This window comes from Macaca mulatta, chromosome 16 (assembly GCF_049350105.2).
Source record: "Macaca mulatta isolate MMU2019108-1 chromosome 16, T2T-MMU8v2.0, whole genome shotgun sequence".
NCBI classification, from domain to species: Eukaryota; Metazoa; Chordata; class Mammalia; order Primates; family Cercopithecidae; genus Macaca; species Macaca mulatta.
Window position 1 is genome coordinate 45,074,411 of NC_133421.1, and position 19,521 is coordinate 45,093,931.

General features: G+C 38.7%; 1 protein-coding gene across 6 annotated transcripts in view; it reads left to right on the forward strand.

Annotated features, from left to right (window-relative positions):
- AP2B1 (adaptor related protein complex 2 subunit beta 1) overlaps positions 1–19,521 on the forward strand; it is a 140,236-nt gene that overhangs the window by 15,018 nt on the left and 105,697 nt on the right. For all 6 annotated transcript variants that reach the window (XM_015119084.3, XM_077970803.1, XM_015119083.3 and 3 more), the window contains exons 4-5: positions 3,886–4,021; positions 6,302–6,547. In XM_015119084.3, the coding sequence (XP_014974570.1) occupies positions 3,886–4,021; positions 6,302–6,547 (382 nt within the window). The remainder of the gene's footprint in view (positions 1–3,885; positions 4,022–6,301; positions 6,548–19,521) is intronic.

A 19,521-nucleotide genomic window follows, 5' to 3' on the forward strand; every position in this document is an offset into this window, starting at 1 on the left:
AGGCTTGAGCCACCGCACCCGGCCTCAAGCCATTATCTTGCCTCTGCCTCCCGAGTAGCTGAGATTACAGGCATGCACTACCACGCCTGGCTAATTTTGTATTTTTAGTAGAGATGGGGTTTCTCCATGTTGGTCAGGCTGGTCTCAAACTCCTGAAAAATTGTCATAACTCTGTACAGGGGCTGCTGTGGTTTTGCCAAGCTTATTTCTGTATCCTGCAGAAAAGTTAAAACTCTTGATTTTTTTTTTTTTTTGTATGCCTGCTATTGCTGATGATTTTATTATGTACCTAGCACTATACCACTTATCATTATTCAAAAGAAAGGTTAGTGGATGTCTGTTTGCCTTCATGACACTTACTGTCTAGTTGATGAGACCCAAAACTTAAAAAATTAGGGAAAAATAAAACGTATTTATATAATTAGGCACCAAAGTATATATTTTAAAGGCAATATGAGTTCTACCAAAGAGAGATCCAGGTTAACAGGAATAGTTGAAGAACCCTTCTTGGAGATGAAATATGAGCTGTGCCTAGAAAGATAGTGCAAAGAAATAAAATGGAGATTAGCTATTTGTAGATCGTGATATTTCAGCCTTCCCTGCAAGTAACCTCAAGTGCAGCACTGTCCAGCAGAAATACAGTGTGAACCACATATGTAATTTTAAATTTTCTAATAGCCATTTTGAAAAAGTGAAAAGAAACAGATGAATTAATTTTAGTAATACATTTTATTTGACCTAGTATATCTAAAATATCCTTTCAGCATGTAATCAACATAAAAATTATTAATGAGATATTTTACATTTTGTTTTTCATACTAAGTGTTCAAAATCCAGTGTGTGTTTTACATTGACATCACATCTCAGTTCACACTCGCCACATTGTGTTTAGTAGCCTCATGTGACTAGTGGTCACCATATTGGAAAGTTCAGGTTTCCAGTTTACAGGTTGGCACTTAACACGTTTTGCTTCTTGCTTGATCTTTGGCTATTAAGTCTTCTTGACCTTGTATAGATTGCTAGAATTAAACTATTTAGGATCTTAAATTTGTTATTGGTTAATGTTTCACATTTATTTACTGGTTATGGTTGTTTTGTGCATGAGCTAGTCTAGGAAATAGAAAACACATTTTTGGAGAGTGGTTCTTAGTATTTACTAAATTATCTACATGTGCATGAAACTATGGTGGGTACCATGCATACAAGTGAAACAAATAGTTTGCTTTTTAGGACAGAAGTTACTGGTTCAGTGGAGATATGGTGGATTCTTTGACCTGAGTCCAGCTTCCTTTCTGTGAATAATTTCTACTTCTGTACCCTTTTGTGTGTATAGGATGTATACCATGTGACCAGCTATTCCATTCCCTTTTTTCCCCTTACTTTCCTTGTGGAAATATACCTACATTTGTTTTTCCTTTCTTCTGTGCTAGTAGCAAGATGTTTAGCAGTATTAAAAAATTATAAGGTACTTTGATAAAGCATTGTGGGGAAGATTAATTGCTAACTTCCCGTAAAGTTATATTTATCCTATATTTTAAAGATACAGCTTACACTTTAGAATCTGACAAGCTCAACCCTTCCAAGCTAATGGTGCTCCTTTAAATTTATTTCCTGTGGCTTATAGGAGAATGGTAAATCATGAAATAACTAGAACTTGGGAAAGGTGTAAACTCCTTTTATATTTGATTACTCTCAAATATTCTTTTGTCTGAATATGTAATGTTAAAAAAAATAATTTCACTAAAAGAGAATCAGGACATCTTGGAGGATGACTGATTCTAGGTCTGGGATTAGAAATGTACAAAATGAGCCTGGATGGAGCATCTTGTCATAAAGGAAAGTATGGAAAATACCAGGTCATACCACAAGGATTCAGGAGCTAAGTTCCCACTGGTCAAGAATGGAAGAATATGAACATTAAAAAGTGTAACTGAAGTACTTTGAAACAGTACTAGATTGATATGAAGAATTATTATTCATTTTGCCCTCTTGCACTCCTGAAAGCAAGATGATTCATCAGCAGCTCTACTAGAGCCACCCACGAAAAGTCAGCCAGGGTTCTTGCTGTTGTCGTGTCTGCTGAAACTGGGCACAGTCTGATCTGGAAATTCAGCCTCGTTATATGCCACCAGTGTTTCCATCAGTACGTGAAGGATATAGATTTCATTAAGTTGGACTAAGTGATCTTCCATAAATGGATTATCTAAGGCACCCACCCAATGAGAGAAACCATGTTACCTTTTTGTACATAAAATAAATATTTTAAAATAATTATTGTTATTATTTATTTATTTATTTATTTTTTGAGATGGGGTCTTGCTCTGTTCCTCAGGCTGGAGTGCAGTGGCATGATCATGGCTCACTGCAGCCTCTGCATCCCAGGCTCAAGTGATCCTCCCACTTCAGCTTCCTGAGTAGCTGGGACCACAGGCGCACACCACCATGCCTGGCTAATTTTTAAAATTATTTATACAGACAAGGTCTCACTGTGTTGCCCAGGCTGATCTCACACTCCTAGGCTCAAGCAGTCCTACCACCACGGCCTCCCAAAGTGCTTGGATTAAAGATGTGAGCCACTGGGCCTGGCTTTTTTGTTTTTGTTTTTGTTTTTGTTTTGGATGTGATAAAGGTAGTGGAAAAAAAAAAAAGACACTTGGCTGGGCATGGTGGCTCACATCTGTAATCACAGCACTTTGGGAGGCCGAGGTGGATGGATCACCTGAGGTCAGGAGTTTGGGACTAGCCTGGCTAACGTGGTGAAAACCGCTCTCTACTAAAAATATAAAAATTAGCTGGGCGTGGTGGCGCACACCTGTAATCTCAGCTACTCAGGAGGCTGATGAATTAGAATTGCTTGAACCTGGGAGGCGGAGGTTGAAGCAAGCAAAGATCGTGCCACTGTACTCCAGCCTATGTGACAGAGTGAGACTCTGTCTCAAAAAGAATAAAAAAAGGATTCTTAAGATATACATTAAAATATTATAGATGAAGCTGGGCACAGTGGCTTATGCATGTAATCCCAGCACTGAGATTAACATTTTTCATAATAAAAAACTTATTCTAAAACTATATAGAGACCTTGTTGAGAACAGCACTACAATTTTTTTCCTATTTTTTTTTGGCTAGGGACAAGGTCTCACTCTGTCATCCAGGCTGGAGTGCAGTTATGTGATCATGGCGCACTGCCGTCTCGACCTTCTGGGCTCAAGTGATCTACCTGCTTCAGCGTCCTGAGTAGCTAAGACTGCAGGTGTGCACCACCATACCCAGATTTAAAAAAAAAAAAATTGTGGAGACAGGATCTCGCCATGTTGTCCAGGCTGGCCTTGAACACCTGGTCTCAAGTGATCCTTACAGCCTCCCAAAGTGCTGAGATTACAGACGTGAGCCACCATGCCTGGCCTATAGTTTCTTTTCTTTTCTTTTCTGTTTTTTTTTTTTTGAGATGCAGGAGTCTCGCTCTTGTTGCCCAGGATGGCGTGCAATGGCGCGATCTCAGCTCACTACAACCTCTGCCTTCCAGGTTCAAGCGATTCTCCTGTCTCAGCTTCCTGAGTAGCTGGGATTACAGGCATGCAGCATCATGCCTGGCTAATTTTTTGTATCTTTAGTAGAGATGGGGTTTCTCCATGTTGGTCAGGCTGGTCTCAAACTCCCGACCTCAGGTGATCCACCTGCCTTGGCCTCCCAAAGTGCTGAGATTATAAGTGTGAGCCCCCGTGCCCAGCCAGTTTCTTGAGTAATTCATTTCTGTGACAGTTACCACTGTGGGGACATTTGTTCTTGCATCAATCACTCTGTTAGTTAAGGCTATTCATATTCTGTCCAACAGGTTGGCACCAACACCTGCTTACTTTCCTTTTCTCTTTTGCCCTCTCTTCTCAGTTCTCTCTTTCCAGACGTAGTGAACTGTATGCAGACTGACAATCTGGAACTAAAGAAGCTTGTGTATCTCTACTTGATGAACTATGCCAAGAGTCAGCCAGACATGGCCATCATGGCCGTGAACAGCTTTGTGAAGGTAACTTTTCCCAAGGCCTCAAGAACAGAGTCTGAATTGCAAATAAGTAACCTTTGTTCACAAGGAAGGAGTGTAGGGAAGTGTTGGCAATGACTAGGAATGTTCATGTTTTTAGCATTCTGTATACCAGTGTGTGTCATCCAGGGAAATTCAAACCATGTGCTGAGCTTTCTGTTAGCGGGACTTGGTGCATCCTTGACAGATGGGTAGAAGAAAACCTGGTGAAACCTCACTGTTTTACCTTCTAAGGCTGACAAAGGTTGGGCATATCATTGTAGTATCAGTAACTGGCGGCTTTACCTGTTTTATCTTTGTAGAAATTATGCTTATGAGTCAGCAGTAGTGGAGACTGTAGGAGTTTCTACTTTTGTTTCATTTAATAGGTCTTACACCATTTGATTTTTTTTTTTTCTTTTGATACGGAGTCTCACTGTGTCACTGAGGCTGGAGTGCAGTGGCACGATATTGGCTCACTGCAACCTCTGCCTTCCAGGTTCAAGTGATTCTCCTGCCTCAGTCTCCCAAGTAGCTGGGATTACAGGTGACCGTCACCATGCTCAGCTTATTTTTGTATTTTTAGTAGAGACAGGGTTTTACCACGTTGGTCAGGCTAATTTCGAACTCTTAACTTCAAGTGATCCACCCACCTCGGCCTCGCAAAGTGCGGGGGTTACAGACACGAGCCACCACTCCCGGCCTGATTTATTTTTTTTAATGGAAAATTTTAAACATATTCAAGAAAAAGGACTAGTATAATAAATTCATAAATGTTCATCTTGCAGTTTTAACAGTTACCGACACGTAACCACTCTTGTTTATAATCCTCATACATATTTTCTGACCTCCAACCCTCTCTCCTGCTGGATAATTTTAAAGCAAATCCTAAGCATCATATATTAAATAGTTTTGTCCTTATATTTGTCAAGATAAGATATTCTTTTTAAACATAACCACAATATCATCATGTCTTTAAAAATGGACAAAACATTTTCTTATTATTGAATATCCAGTCAAATCTTTCCTATCATAGATTTAAAGAAAATGATAATGGGATCGTTCCCATTAATTTTTATTTATTTTTATTTTTTTTGTGACAGAATTTCGTTCTTGTTGCCCAGGCTGGAGTGCAATGGCACGATCTCAGCTCACCGCAACCTCTGCCTCCCAGGCTCAAGTGATTCTCCTGCCTCATCCTCCCGAGTAGCTGGGATTACAGGCGTGCGCCACCACACCTGGCTAATTTTGTATTTTTAGTAGAGATGGGGTTTCACCGTATTGGCCAGGCTGGTCTTGAATTCCTGACCTCAGGTGATCCACCCACCTTAGCCTCTCAAAGTGCTGGGATTACAGGCGTGAGCCTCTGTCCCCAGCCTAATGTTTTTTTAATAGTTGTTTTTTCTGTTTGGAACTTAGTGTACATTTAAAAAAATCAGACAGCATTTCTAAAATTAGCTTCTATTTAAAATGTTTTGAAAAATGTGCAATATGCCTTCTTCTTTCTCATGGACTTTTTGTTCTTTTCCTGTGTTTAGCTACGTTGTAGAGTTAGAACATAACAGTTTGTTCTCTGTGATTGGTGGTTCACAGGTGGAATATATCATTGAGAATAATTTAGTTTACATTTTTTGGAAGTTAGAGTTGTGCATGGATTTATATGGGCTTAAAGACATTTTTTAATGTAGGGCAGTTTAAAAGAGTGTTCTTTCTCCATATTCTATTTACTGTATTTGGAAGCGCTTGCTAGTAAAAGAGAATGTATGTCAGTCAAGAACTCAGAGGGCCCTCTCTGCTGCGTAACTCCAGGTACTTATTTCAAGCCCAGACTGGCTCCTGTGCTCCCCTTTGTTTTCTTGGCTGCAGGCCCCAGAAATCTAGCTCACTTTTCTCTCTATTTGATGCTTGGGAACTCACTGTGGAATAGGGCACGGTCTTTCTTTTTTTTCTGTGCCGGAATACAAGCCCAAAAGCTTTTCCTGTTTTTAGGGCAGATCCTAATGACTGTGGGATGGTACCAATTCCCTAAGCCTCTGCCTGGCACTGGAATGAATCCTACTGAGCTGTTTCTCATTTTGTATTTAAAACAGTTAAATGACTTCCTCACCTAAACTCTTAAATAGGGCAGCTAAGATTTGTACCAATAGTGTGGAAGATTGGAGCTCGTGTAGAATGTATGTGGAAGCTTAAATTAATGAGGTAATTCTTTTGCAGCTTATGTAAACTGGACTGTTTACTTTTAGCCACCATGTATACTTAACAGTTGTTGGTGATTGTTTTCTGCAGGACTGTGAAGATCCTAATCCTTTGATTCGAGCCTTGGCAGTCAGAACCATGGGGTGCATCCGGGTAGACAAAATTACAGAGTATCTCTGTGAGCCACTCCGCAAGTGCTTGAAGGATGAGGATCCCTATGTTCGGAAAACAGCAGCAGTCTGCGTGGCAAAACTCCATGATATCAATGCCCAAATGGTGGAAGATCAGGGATTTCTGGATTCTCTACGGGATCTCATAGCAGATTCAAATCCAATGGTAATAAGCTTCTGCTTTTATAAAGAGGGCAATATTTAAAATGAGTCCCTTGTTAAAGCGTGTTTAATATGAACCTTGTCTCTGGAATACTGGGTTATGGGGTAGCTATGGGAAACATGACTTTGTGTGTCTCACTGATTGTATATTTCAGATCCTAGGTGTTTTTGAGGTGAGAACCAAGTACTAAAATGCAAGGACCTTAAAGCAAATCTTTGTGGCTCATATTTGCCCATAAACTTTCATCATTTTCTTTAGGAGGTTTGGTGTTAACTTTATATATATTTAAGATTATTTTCTTCAGATCAGTATTTGTGATATTTTCTGGTGGTGTGGAACTAGAAACTGAATGAAAATGATCTTTGTTACCTAATTATTTGATGCATTTCTCTATAGGGGAATTTCTAGTACAAGATTATTATTATTATTATTATTTGAGACAGGGTCTCACTCTATCACTCAGGCTAGAGTGCAGTGGCGCGATCTCGGCTCACTGCAAGCTCTGCCTCCCGGGTTCATGCCATTCTCCTGCCTCAGCCTCAGGAGAAGATTATTTTTAGCCAACTTGATTATGTTCTAAATGTTTAGCAGCCAGAATGTAGCTTAACACCTTAAAGTTTTTGAATCTTTTCTTTTCCTTATTGACATTTTAAACTTTGCTTGTATAATGAAGGAGATCAAGTCCCAAGTGATATGTTTGACTCCAGTAGTAACTAAAGCTCATTTGAATTGGGTACTAATTGAATATATTGGATGAATCATTAAATATTGTTGCAAAGAAGATGGAGGAAGATAGCCACTTTCTTTAAAGTGCTACCTTTTTGGTCTACTACAGTGTTTACTGAAAGGTGCATAACACTAAGAGTTAAATCAGTGGATAGCCTATGAATATTCCCTTTTTAAAATTGCTTATCTATTTATTTATTTTTTTACAGACAGGATCTTGCTCTGTGGCCAAGCTGGAGTGCAGTGGTGCAGTCATAGCTCACTGTGACTTTGAACTCCTGGGTTCAAGCACTTCTTCCACCTCAGCCTCCTGAGTAGCTAGGACTGCAGGCACATGCCACCACATCCAGCTAATTTTTTTTTTTTTTTTTTTTTTTTTTGAGACAGAGTCTTGCCCTGTTGCCCAGGCTGGAGTGCAGTGGCATGATCTTTGGGAGGCTGAGGCAGAAGGATCACTTGAAGCCAAGAGTTTGAGAACAGCCTGGGCAACAAAGCGAGACCCTGTCTCTATAAAAAAATTTTTTAAAAATTTGTTGGGGCTGGGTGCGGAGGCTCAGGCCTGTAATCCCAGCAGTTTGGGAGCCTGAGGCGGGTGGATCACAAGGTCAGGAGATCAAGACCATCCTGACTAACATGGTGAAACCCCATCTCTACTAAAAATACAAAAAATTAGCCGGGCGTGGTGGCGAGCGCTTGTAGTTCCAGCTCCTCCAGAGGTTGAGACAGGAGAATGGCGTGAACTCGGGAGGTGGAGCTTGCAGTGAGCAAGGATCACGCCACTGCACTCCAGCCTGGGTGACAGAGCGAGACTCTGTCTCAAAAAAAACAAAAGAATTTGTTGGATATGGTGGTGCATTGCCTGTAATTCCAGCTACTTGGGAGGCTGAGGTGAGAGAATCCCTTGAGCCCAGGAGTTTAAGGCTGTAGTGAGCTATGATTATACCACTGCATTATAGCCTGAGTGACAAAGCCTGTCTCAAAAATATTTAAAAAAATATATTTTCTAAAGTTAGTAGTATCTACTTTACAGAATGTTTAGCTGGCACCTTGTGATTTTGGCATTGCTTTTGATTCACTGTTATTCTGAGCAACTATCGATAATTCTCTACCTGAGGACAGATGAGATGAAAAGTGTTTGTGCTGCAACAATCAACCAGGTGGGCAGAATATCATGTACCCCATGGAAACTTACCAAATATTCAGTGGTGCTAAGAATATGGAATGGCTCAAAGGGAAAATGAATTCTAACTTACAGGCAACTCCAGTTTGAGGCAGCATCTCTAGGCTAATGTAAATTTTTTTTGTTTGTTTTTGTTTTTTTGGAGACGGAGTCTCGCTCTGTCGCCCAGGCTGGAGTGCAGTGGCCGGATCTCAGCTCAATGCAAGCTCCGCCTCCCGGGTTTACGCCATTCTCCTGCCTCAGCCTCCCGAGTAGCTGGGACTACAGGCACCTGCCACCTCGCCCGGCTAGTTTTTTGTATTTTTTAGTAGAGACGGGGTTTCACTGTGTTAGCCAGGATGGTCTCGATCTCCTGACCTCGTGATCCGCCCGTCTCGGCCTCCCAAAGTGCTGGGATTACAGGCTTGAGCCACCGCGCCTGGCCTGTAAATTTTTTAATGCAGAACCTACACAGTTAGATGGTCAAGGATAAGGCCTAAGGGATATTTAGCAGTAAAGTCATTTGTGTGTGTGTGTGTGCGCGCATGTGTGCGCACGCATGCATGCTCAAGTAGCACACTTAGAGATGTTTATCCAGATAAACTGAGAGGAATAAAATGATTCTGAAACAAGCTTAGTTTGTCCGATTTATTCAAAGTTTACATTGCAGAGGAGAGAGCTAGTTTTCGTCTAGTTGGTAAGATCAAGTGGCATATGTATGCTATTTACGTATTTGTGTTTTTTTATTATGGGAATCTTCAAACATTCAAAATTAGGACAAATAAATGAATAAATAAAATGAATTCATTTATCACCACTAGATTCACTAGTCATCAATACATGCCAATCTTGTTTTACTTATTTTCTTTCCCCATCCCCTAGCTATATAAAATTTAAGCAGGCAACACATGAGCAAGTCTCTCTTTGAATTTAATATATTATAATACTATAGTAAACTGTATAATGTTCTTAATTTTTAACCTGTTTTTACTACAACAAATCAAAACGTGACTTGGGGAGATTTTCATAAATATCTTTGAGACTTTTAGAGAAAGTTCAGAGCTACTTGGTAGATTTTTGAGAAACAGTTTCAGGAATACCTCATGTTTTGTTGTCTATTTATAGATTTTCCTAGAGCAGGGTGTCAGCATTAGATAGTGAATTACTGGACCAACTGCTCTCCAAATAGAAACTCTTTGCTGTTTTGTCAGAACTCAGTAGCAGAACTTTTCTGATATTGTTTGACTTAGCCTAGAGAGGTGCCTGGAGTGTAAAATTTAAGAAGACACTCATTCTCAGGTGCCAGCTCTGTACCTCACAAGCCTGAGAACAGAGTGCCTCCTTAAATTTTGTGCCTGGAGTGCCTCACTTGCCTTACTCTTGTCCTGGCCTTGTTGCACATACCCATGTTAAAATCATTTTTTGAGCTCTTCATTCTTGTTTTAGTGAAGAACTGAAAAGCTTGGGCTTAAGAGGTAGCCAGCACACATAGCTACATACCTATTTTTGATTTTGAATTTATACTTCTCATCTCAACTGTATGTCCTACTTATTACCTTAGAGTATTATAACTGTCATTAGAACACTTAAATTTAAGTGCCTTCTATGCCATGCACAATGGTAGATACTTTTACTTTATAATGTTTTGCTTAGTTATCACATCTGTCCTGTGAAGCAGAGGTTTTTCCATGTTACAGGTCAAGAAGTGTGCACTCAGACTGAAGAACTCTTCCTAAAGTCATGCAGCTAGTAGTGATGTAGCTAGGATCCCCACCTAGTTCTGAGTCCCAAACTCCATTGCTGGTTACTACCTTTGTGGATGAATGTATACCATATAATTTAGGCCAGGTGTGGTGGCTCACGCCTGTCATCCCAGCAGTTTGGGAGGCCACAATGGGTGGATCACCTGAGGTCAGCAGTTCACGACCAGCCTGACCAACATAGCAAAACCCCATCTCTACTAAAAATACAAAATTAGCTGGGCCTGGTGGTGCATGCCTGTAATCCCAGCTACTTGGGAGGCTGAGGCGGGAGAATTGCTTGAACCCAGGAGGCGGAGGTTGCAGTGAGCTGAGATCTCATGCCTTTGCACTCCAGCCTGGGTGACAAGAGCAAAACTCCATCTCAAAAAAAATAAAAAAAAGAATTTAAATGTGTATGTACACCATGCACACACACACACACACACACACACAAACTGCTTCATTTTCTCAAAATGTTTACATTTTTGAATACATAAAGACTGAATTATCTGAACACTGCTTCATCATGGAAATCTCAAAAAAGAAAAAAACAAAAACGAAAGATAAAAAAAAAAAAAAAAAAAAGAAATCTCAATCCTCTTATTCCAGTGATGGATATGAGTCCTTATTTTACTGCTCTCGAGGAGTGATTTTGTTCCACTTTTTCAGAGGCTGCTCCACATGGTGGCAGCACTGCACCAGCACATACTAGATTCTCTTAGAAAAGAATGAATGCTTCCAAGGGGTTGTGCCTTAGTAGTTTTCTTGTAGCTCACTTCAGAAGGGCATCCTAGATTTGAAAGCACTAGAATATCTGCAGAAATGACTTTGAAATCTTCTAATATGAGAGATAAATGTTGATTGAGAGCTGAAAATTATTGGTGTTATGTTGACCTCAAATCTGGTTCCTAGTGACACTGTGCCTTGCTACAGGTAACAAAGCTTTACTATAGTTTTGTTTCCTGTCTTTTGAGGAGAATCACATACATCTTACTTTCCTACAGTTGTTTTACCATTTATAGTTTAGTTGAAGCTAACTTTTGATGAAATACTAGTTAAGAGAGAAAAGATGAATTTACAAGTAAAAAAATCTCACTCTATTAAGTCCTAGCTTTATGTTCATGTTGTTTAACTTACCCAAGTCTGTTTCCTTTTCTGGAAGATGAAGGTTACTATCTTAGAGAGTTGTTCGGATTATTAATTGAGCTTTTGCGTGAAAAGCGCCTTATAAAGTGCTTGGCTTATGGGAGCTCATAAGTGGTGGCTGCTACTGTAATTATGAAGTAGATATTAGGCAGAGGTTAGCATTGTTGCTACAATATTAATTTAAAAGGTTCTGATTCCTTTAATATTTGTACAGACTATCTGTTCCAAGGGAATTAGAGTTAAACTTGTCGTCAGACGTGGACTTTATTAGTTCATTATTTTGAAGGTAAACCTCCATCCAGAATAAGGAAACATTTTAGAGCTATAGGGAAATAGCTTTCGTGATTTTTTTACAAATGTCATCAGTATATATTTGCAAAAAAATGTATATCTTTTTGGCATGTGACTTGTTTTAGTGAGATATGCACTTTTGAATGATAGTATTCTCTAGCTTTTTGCCCAAACATTAGGATTTTCCTTCCTTACTGTGGTTTTCTTTTTTGCTCTCAGAGACATTTAGGGGTATTCCAACTTCAGTTAACTTACATGTGTTAGAATTTGCAACTCCAGAGATGCTCTTGACAGCCCCACCACATGTGCTTTGCTTTTTGTTTTTATTTATTTTAAAAATTTGTATTTTATTTTTTGAGAGACACGGTCTTGCTCTGTCGCCCAGGCTGGTGTGCAATGGCTTGATCATAGCTCAATGCAGCCTCAGACTCCTGGGCTCAAGCAATCTTCCCGAGCAACTGGAACTACAGGCATATGCTACCATGCCCAGCTAATTTATTTTATTTTTTGTAGAGATGGGTCTTGTTTTGTTGCCCAGGTTGGTCTCAATTTCCTAGCTTAAAGCAGTCCTCCTGCCTTGGGCTCTCAAAGTACTGGGATTATAGGTGTGAGCCACCATGCCTGGTCTGCTTTTTGTTTTTTTGAGTTCAGTCCTCCTAAGTCCCTTTGGCTTACTGCCTAGCCCCTTTGATCTTCATCTTCCAGACCTTCTATCACTTTCAGAGCTGCCCATGAGAATACCTACGCTTCCTTGTTCTGTCCTCTCTGCAAAAGTACAAACTGCTGAATTAGTAAAAAAAAAAATAAAAATCTCATTTGTTAAGTGTTCTTCTGCACAAGCAGCATGCTCTCAGAATAGCTTCAATTCAGGCCAAGTATAATCTTTAGCAAAAGTTGTAGTTAAACTTCCAGCTTCTTTTAATTTGAACTTTTGCTTGAAAACCATTTTATGAAAAATGACATTTTTCTTCTCAGAAAGCGGTATGTATTTTGACTATGTGCTAGCCAGCACGTAGACACAGCATGGGATTATGATAGTGGTTCTCAACCAGGAGTGATTCTACTCTCCAGGGAACATTTGGCGATGTCTGGTAACACCTTTTTTGGTTGTCAAACCTGATGGGAGGAGTGCTACTGGCATATATTGGGTAGAGTCCAGGGATGTTTTCAACATCCTTCAGTGTACAATTCAGTCCCCCCACAACAAAGAATTATCCAGCAGTAAATGTCAGTAATGCCAAGGTTGTGAAACCCTGGATTATGGAAATAGCATTGAGGCTTTAGAGCCAGAATGGCTGCTGTTTGAGTCCTGGCTTGGCTGCTTACTAGAAATGTGGCTTTGAACAAGTTATTTAAAATGAGCTTCAGTTGTCTTATATGTAAAACTGAGGTAATAATGCCTATTTTAGCGAATTATTTTGAAGATGAAAGAATAATGTATTTAAAATTTTAAACTTTCCCTGATATATGGTAAGTGCTTAATAAACTGCAGCTATTCTTGAGGAATTGGCCTAACATTATGCACCTTCCGGTTGTTATAATCTTCATTTAGGCATTAGGAAGTTTACCTGTATGGTGATTCGTTGTCAACCTAAGATGATATTGAAAAATGCCATCTGTCTAGATCTCTTTCTAAGCTCAAGGAAGATTTTTGTTAGAATATATTTGGTATTCATGTAGGCTATGTTAAACTGTCTATTAAAGATAGGCCCAGAATGCATAGAAAAACTTAATGACTTCACTGAATTTAGTACTTAAATTATAGGATTGCTGTTATCCTTAAATATATATTAATAAGTAATGGTTATAAAATTAAAATATTATACATAAATGAAATTAAAAATGTATAGTACTTTTCATATCAAATGTCTATGAAGGAGTTAGAGCTGGTAGAATTTTAGGCATGTATGAGAATGTCAGTATGTGGTGAGCACTTGTTAAGAGTAACATTGAAGGTAATATATTCAGTCTGTATCTGAGTTCCCAAATGACTCACATTGTATTTCATATTAAAAAAGGAACTGCCGTTAATTTCTGCAGGATTGAATTTTGGGTAAGTGGAATCATTGGGGGCTGCTTTGATATGAAGCCAACTTCCCAGCTCTTGAGTTTCCCACCAGTTGGTCTGAGTGTATTTCTGTCTCTACTTATAGAGAAAGCAAACACTTTTTGTTTTCCTTTTATACTGTGCTTTGTGGAAATCATTTTCAGTATATTTTCACTTTTAAAATATAATTTCATTGTTTTATATTATTACGAACTTAGGTTTTAAAAAATACCTCATTTTTTAGAGGAACAATTTTAAATTTATAGAAAAGTTACAAAGACAGTACAGAAAGTTTTCATATACCCTTCAGTCAATTTTAACTAATGCTAACATCTTACTTAACCATGGTACATTTGCCAAAACTGGGAAATTAGCATTGGGATGTTACTATTGACCAAAGTAGAATTTCACCAGTTTCAACACTAATGCCCTTTTGCTATTCCAGGATTCAGTCCGGAATACCAAATTGCATTAAGTCACTTCCTTTTATAATGTATCAATCTACTCTGTTTGAAGGTAGCTCAAAAACAGAAAAGTGCTTTAGAACCATGAAATGGCATTTTTCATCCAGTCACCATAGCATAGTGGTTGAAACTCAGACTCTAGAACCAAATAGACTTGGGTTTGTATCCTGGTTCTGCTATTTCTTAACCATGTGGTGTCTCTAAATTTTAGTATCCTCATCTACAAAGTGGAGATTACAAATAGTGCTACTATCATAGGATTGTTGTGAACATTAAAGGACAGAGGGCTTGCAAAGCACTTAATACTGGTCCTCATATGGAGTAAGCCCCTAATAATAACAAACACTTTTTTTTTTTTTTTTTTTTTAATTTAGAGACAGTCTCACTCTGTCGTACAGGCTAGAGTGCAGTGGCACAATCTCGGCTCACTGCAACCTCCATCTCCTGGGCTCAAGTAATTCTTCCACTTCAGCCTCCTGAGTAGCTGGGAGCACAGGCACATGCCATCATGCCTGGCTAAGTTTTGTATTTTTAGTAGAGACAGGGTTTCACCATATTAGCCAGGCTGGTCTGGAATTCCTGACCTCAAGTGATCCACCTGCCTCAGCTTCCCAAAGTGCTGGGATTACAGGCATGAGCCACCATGGCCAGCAGAAACGTATATTCTATATTGTACAGTGATTGTAGTGCCAGATATTAATAATTCTAAAAGGGTTAGTATTTCAGTGGCAAAATTTACTTTTTAATTTTATAAGATTAAAGTTTTAAGATTAAGATTAAAACTTTTAGGATGAAGAATTTTAAAGATTAAATTTTTTAAAGCTCTGAGGGCAATTTACCTACAAATGAAGCTAAATCTACTAATAGTATTACTTACTACTTTTACAGGGTAATTATTCAAGGGTGTACGTTTAAAGTAGTTCTCAACAGCAACTTCCTGAAAACTGGATCTGTTGTGTGTTGTTTTGGTAGTTTACCAGTAGATCAAGGCTCGTTTGTCACTTTCCTTTAAGATGACCTCAAGGCTGTAATTTGGCTGGAGAATACTTTACTCTCAGAAATGGGGAGATCATAAGTGGTATGATAATAAGTGTTTTATTTTGTTCAAGTTGCAGCTTGCTTTAATAAATTTTAGAGGCCATGGTCCAAATAACTGTGATGGTTAGGGGCATGCCTTTTGTTTGTTTATCGATATTTATTTGTAGTGTTTTGGCTTTGAGAGTACTTGAATTTTGCTAAATCATATCTTAAACCACTTAAGTAATGAACTTTATTTTTTGTAAACCTTGTTACCATGTAATCAAACTTTCTTTTCATAATGAGATGTGTTGACTCACTAGGTAGTTTACCTCTCATTCTAAGGAAGAAGATGGGGAAAAAATGGAATATTCTAGATTGTAATGTAGCAGGCATATTGGCATTCTAGACAGTGTTTTGGATTAAAGTATAAGCTCTAAGTTGTACTTGTTTGACTGGTACTGCAGTCATTGTCTTCTTGCGGAGATAATAATGACGGAAACTCTCAGAACAAATATGTTGTCCTGTGCCTCACATGGCATTTGAGGTCATTCTATAAAGGAGATAGCAATATTTGAAACCATTGCTAATTTAGAAGAGAACAAAAATATGTAAACCACCTGTGTATTTCCTCATAATAATTTTGGTCAGTTATTCTGCTTTCACTTTATTCAAGTCTTCAGGGATACCAGCCAAAATAATTGTAAATTGAGCAGAAAAACTGAAGCATAAATCTGTTCATAGTGTGTGACCTTGAAGGTCATTGCTGGAAGTCAAAGTCCTGTAAATAGTAATTTACTTAGCAGGAAGAAGTCACTGAACTGGAAAGTGGTAAGTTTCTTAGGTTCCAAGGCCACGAAAATGAGTGAAATTAGAGTGCAGGGTGAAAATTATTTAAAGGGACAGGGAAATGGGTGAGAGGTTCCTCATAAGTGAGCTTATGTATGTGATATTCCACTCCCAGTTTAAATCTAGATTTCCTTTGAGAGTCTTTTTTTTTTTACAGGGTCATTTTTATTCTAACCATACCTACTGTACCAGCTCACTCCTTCTTTAACAAAATGAGGTCAAATTTATTATCCTCAACTGCTGCATGTAAGACAGGTATAGATCATAAATCATATTTTATAGCTAGGTAGTAAATCTTTGCCTCTTTAAGTACTGTCAGGATATGATTATCTCTGAAATATATAAAGTAGGATACATTTTTCTCCTTGTATATAAATCTACATGTCACCTTTGCTGGAAATAATGCTTGGATTATATTATCCTCCCCTACTCTGAATCTTTCCCTTCCCTTAGTTGAAGTTCACAAGTCTTGGAAGCTCTATAAATGCTGGAGACCAAGTATTAGTACTCAGACACTGGAATCAGATGCAGACCTTGAGTTCAGATTCAAGCAGGAATCCCTTTCTGGCTGTGTTGACCCTAAGCAAGTCACTGAACTTCTCTAAGCCAGTTTTGTTATCTGTAATAGGTGGCTTTTAGTAGCAGCTACTTCAGAGTTGTTATGAGGATTAATAGCACAAAGTAAATGTTCAATACATTTTAGCTATTCCAGTTTTTTATCTCTGTAAAACTCATTCTGTTAGTGTAATGTAAGTAAAAATACAAATTGCTTATCTTTAAAAATTCAGGCTGAGTATGGTGGTTCACACCTGTAGTATTAGCACTTTGGGAGGCCAAAGTAGGAAGATTGCCTGAGGCCAGGGGTTTGAGAGCAGCCTGGGCAACGTAGCGAGACCCTGTTTCTATTAAAAAAAAAAAAAATCAGCAGACTCCACAGGTCCATAAGGAAATAATCATATTGAAGAGAGGTCTGTAATTAAGGCAGAGAAAGATTTGTCTAGGATTGAGTATGTTTTTACACATCTACATATGTTGCTTTTATATATATGTTTGTGTTTAATATCTGTGTCTGTAAAGTATACATAATTGGGTTAGCTCTTTGAGGAGATATGAGGGGTGGGGAATGTTTAGTTGCAGTCTCTCCAAGAATAGAATTTACCATAATTGGGAGGCAAGATGAATAAAGGATTTTTTTTAGTTTTTTATTTTTATTGTTATTTTTATTTTTTTTGGAGACATAGTCTCATTCTGTCGTCCAGGCTGGAGTGCAATGGTGTGATCTTGGCTGACTGCATCCTCTGCCTCCCATGTTCAAGTGATTCTCGTGCCTCAGCCTCCCGAGTAGCTGGGATTACAGGTATGCACCACCATGCCTGGCTAATTTTTTGTATTTTAATTAGAGACAGGGTTTCCCCATGTTGGCCAGGCTGATACCAGCTTCTGGCCTCAAGTGATCCACCTGTTTTAGCCTCCCAAAGTGCTGGGATTACAGGTGTGAACCACCATGCCTGGCCAAGGATTTATTTTTTTTAATGCTGCAGATGTGTCCCTTTGTAATCTAGATGCCAACTTTTTATAAATCAACTTGTGCTGAGGAACCTCTCTTAAGAAACCCTATTTGTAGGCCAGGTACCGTATGGTGGCTCACACCTGTAATCTCAGCACTTTGGGAGGCCAAGGTGGGAGGACTGCATGAGGCCAGGAATTTGAGACCAGCCTGGACAACATAGGGAGACCCCTGTCTCTACCAAAAAAAAAAAAAAAATTAGGCAGGCATGGTGGCATGGCACTGTAGTCCCATCTGCTAGTTCAAGTGAACTATACAAGATTACAGTGAACTATATGATTATGCCACCACACTCTAGCCTGGGTGACAGGCAAGACCCTGTCTCTTAAAACCAACTAACCAAACAAACCCCAAGGAAATTCTATTTAAAAATTAATTTTTAAAGCAAAACTTTTTCTAGAAACTCCCTTTTTTGGCTGGGTATGGTGGCTCACATCTGTAATCCCAGCATTTTAGGAGGCCAAACTGGGAGGATTACTTGAGACCAGGAGTTCAAGACCAGCCTGGGCAATATAGCCAGACCCCATCTCTAAAAAAGTAATTAAGAAACTTGACTGGGTGTGGTGGTGCAAGCCTGTAGTCCTAGCTACTCAGGAGTCTGAGGTGGAAGGATCACTTGAGTCCAGGAGTTTGAGATTACAGTGAGCTGTGATCAGTGCCACTGCATTCCAGCCTGGGCAACAGAGTGAGACCCTGTCTCTTTAAAAAAATACAATTTTTTTTCTTGGAAACTCTAATTTTTCTGAAATGGTAGTTAAAAGACCATCGTTCTCTTTGTGTCAGTATTTCCTAAGAGAAATGCCAATTTTCTGTCAGGAGAAGTGTTACCCATAGTTGTGTTAACAGTTCTAAATCAAAGTAATAGTTCAAATGAAAGAAGCACACCTGTATCTTAGTATACAGGCGAGTCAAGGCAGTTATTGTAAGGGTTACATTTGTACTTTGTGATATTATTGTCTAGAGAAGACTGGAGGAAGAGGAAGTAAATCTTAAGTTTCAGTCTATTATTTTTAAAGTTTATTTAAAAAACTAAACAATATAGTACAGAATTCCAAAGAAACAGTATAAACATTGACAAGTGAGTTGTCCTGTACACTCTAGCCACCCAGTTGCTGTCTCAAAGTCAGTCTTTTTCTTTAGCTACTTTAGATTCAGTGTGACTGGTTTATTTTAAGTTTTCATTGAAGAGTGAGAGAAACTTGGCTTACGGACCAGGAAAACTGAGAGCGCTGCCTGGTGAGCCTGCCTCAGTATGTTGCTGAAAATGTAGCAGTCTGACTGTGGAGATTAGGAAATGAAAGTGTAGAGATAGGATGGAAGGAACTTAAAGAAATTTTAGAGAAACATTAGAGTTTCAGTATAGAGGGATAGGATAGCATCTCCTCTGGACGGTCACTATTTGGCAGTGATCTCTTTTTCTTTACAGGCTTTGCTAAACAATCCTCTAATCTGATCTTTCTGGATCCTTAATTTAGACAGACTTTTCACCATTTTGTTTCTTGTTTTAATGTGATGATAAGTGGCAATTGCCTATTTAAACATCAGACCATACACTTCATTAGGTGCATTATGCACTTGGTTTAATTTCTAGTTGCCTATAATAACAGAGGATTTCCAATTGCTCATTCTGTTTAGTATCCTTCTGTTCTTTTTCTCCCCATTGCAGTTTTTAATTCTCCCCATTCTCTCATTTTCTTTGTCTGTGTTTCCTATTACTAGACCTTATATTTAATCTTTTTGTTTTTTTTTTAAATGAGAAGAGTTTCACTGACATAAGTGGTCATTTATTTCAGACAACTGGTAACCAAGACTGGACGTGTGTTGGCATCTATAGATCGAAACAGGCATCTGGCCTTCTGATATGATACTTTGATCCTTTAGACTATAATAAGGTCAACTAAGTACATTGTGCAAGGGAAATAAAATATCTTCCCTGCACGTGAAGCACATAGAAGGGATTATTATTTCT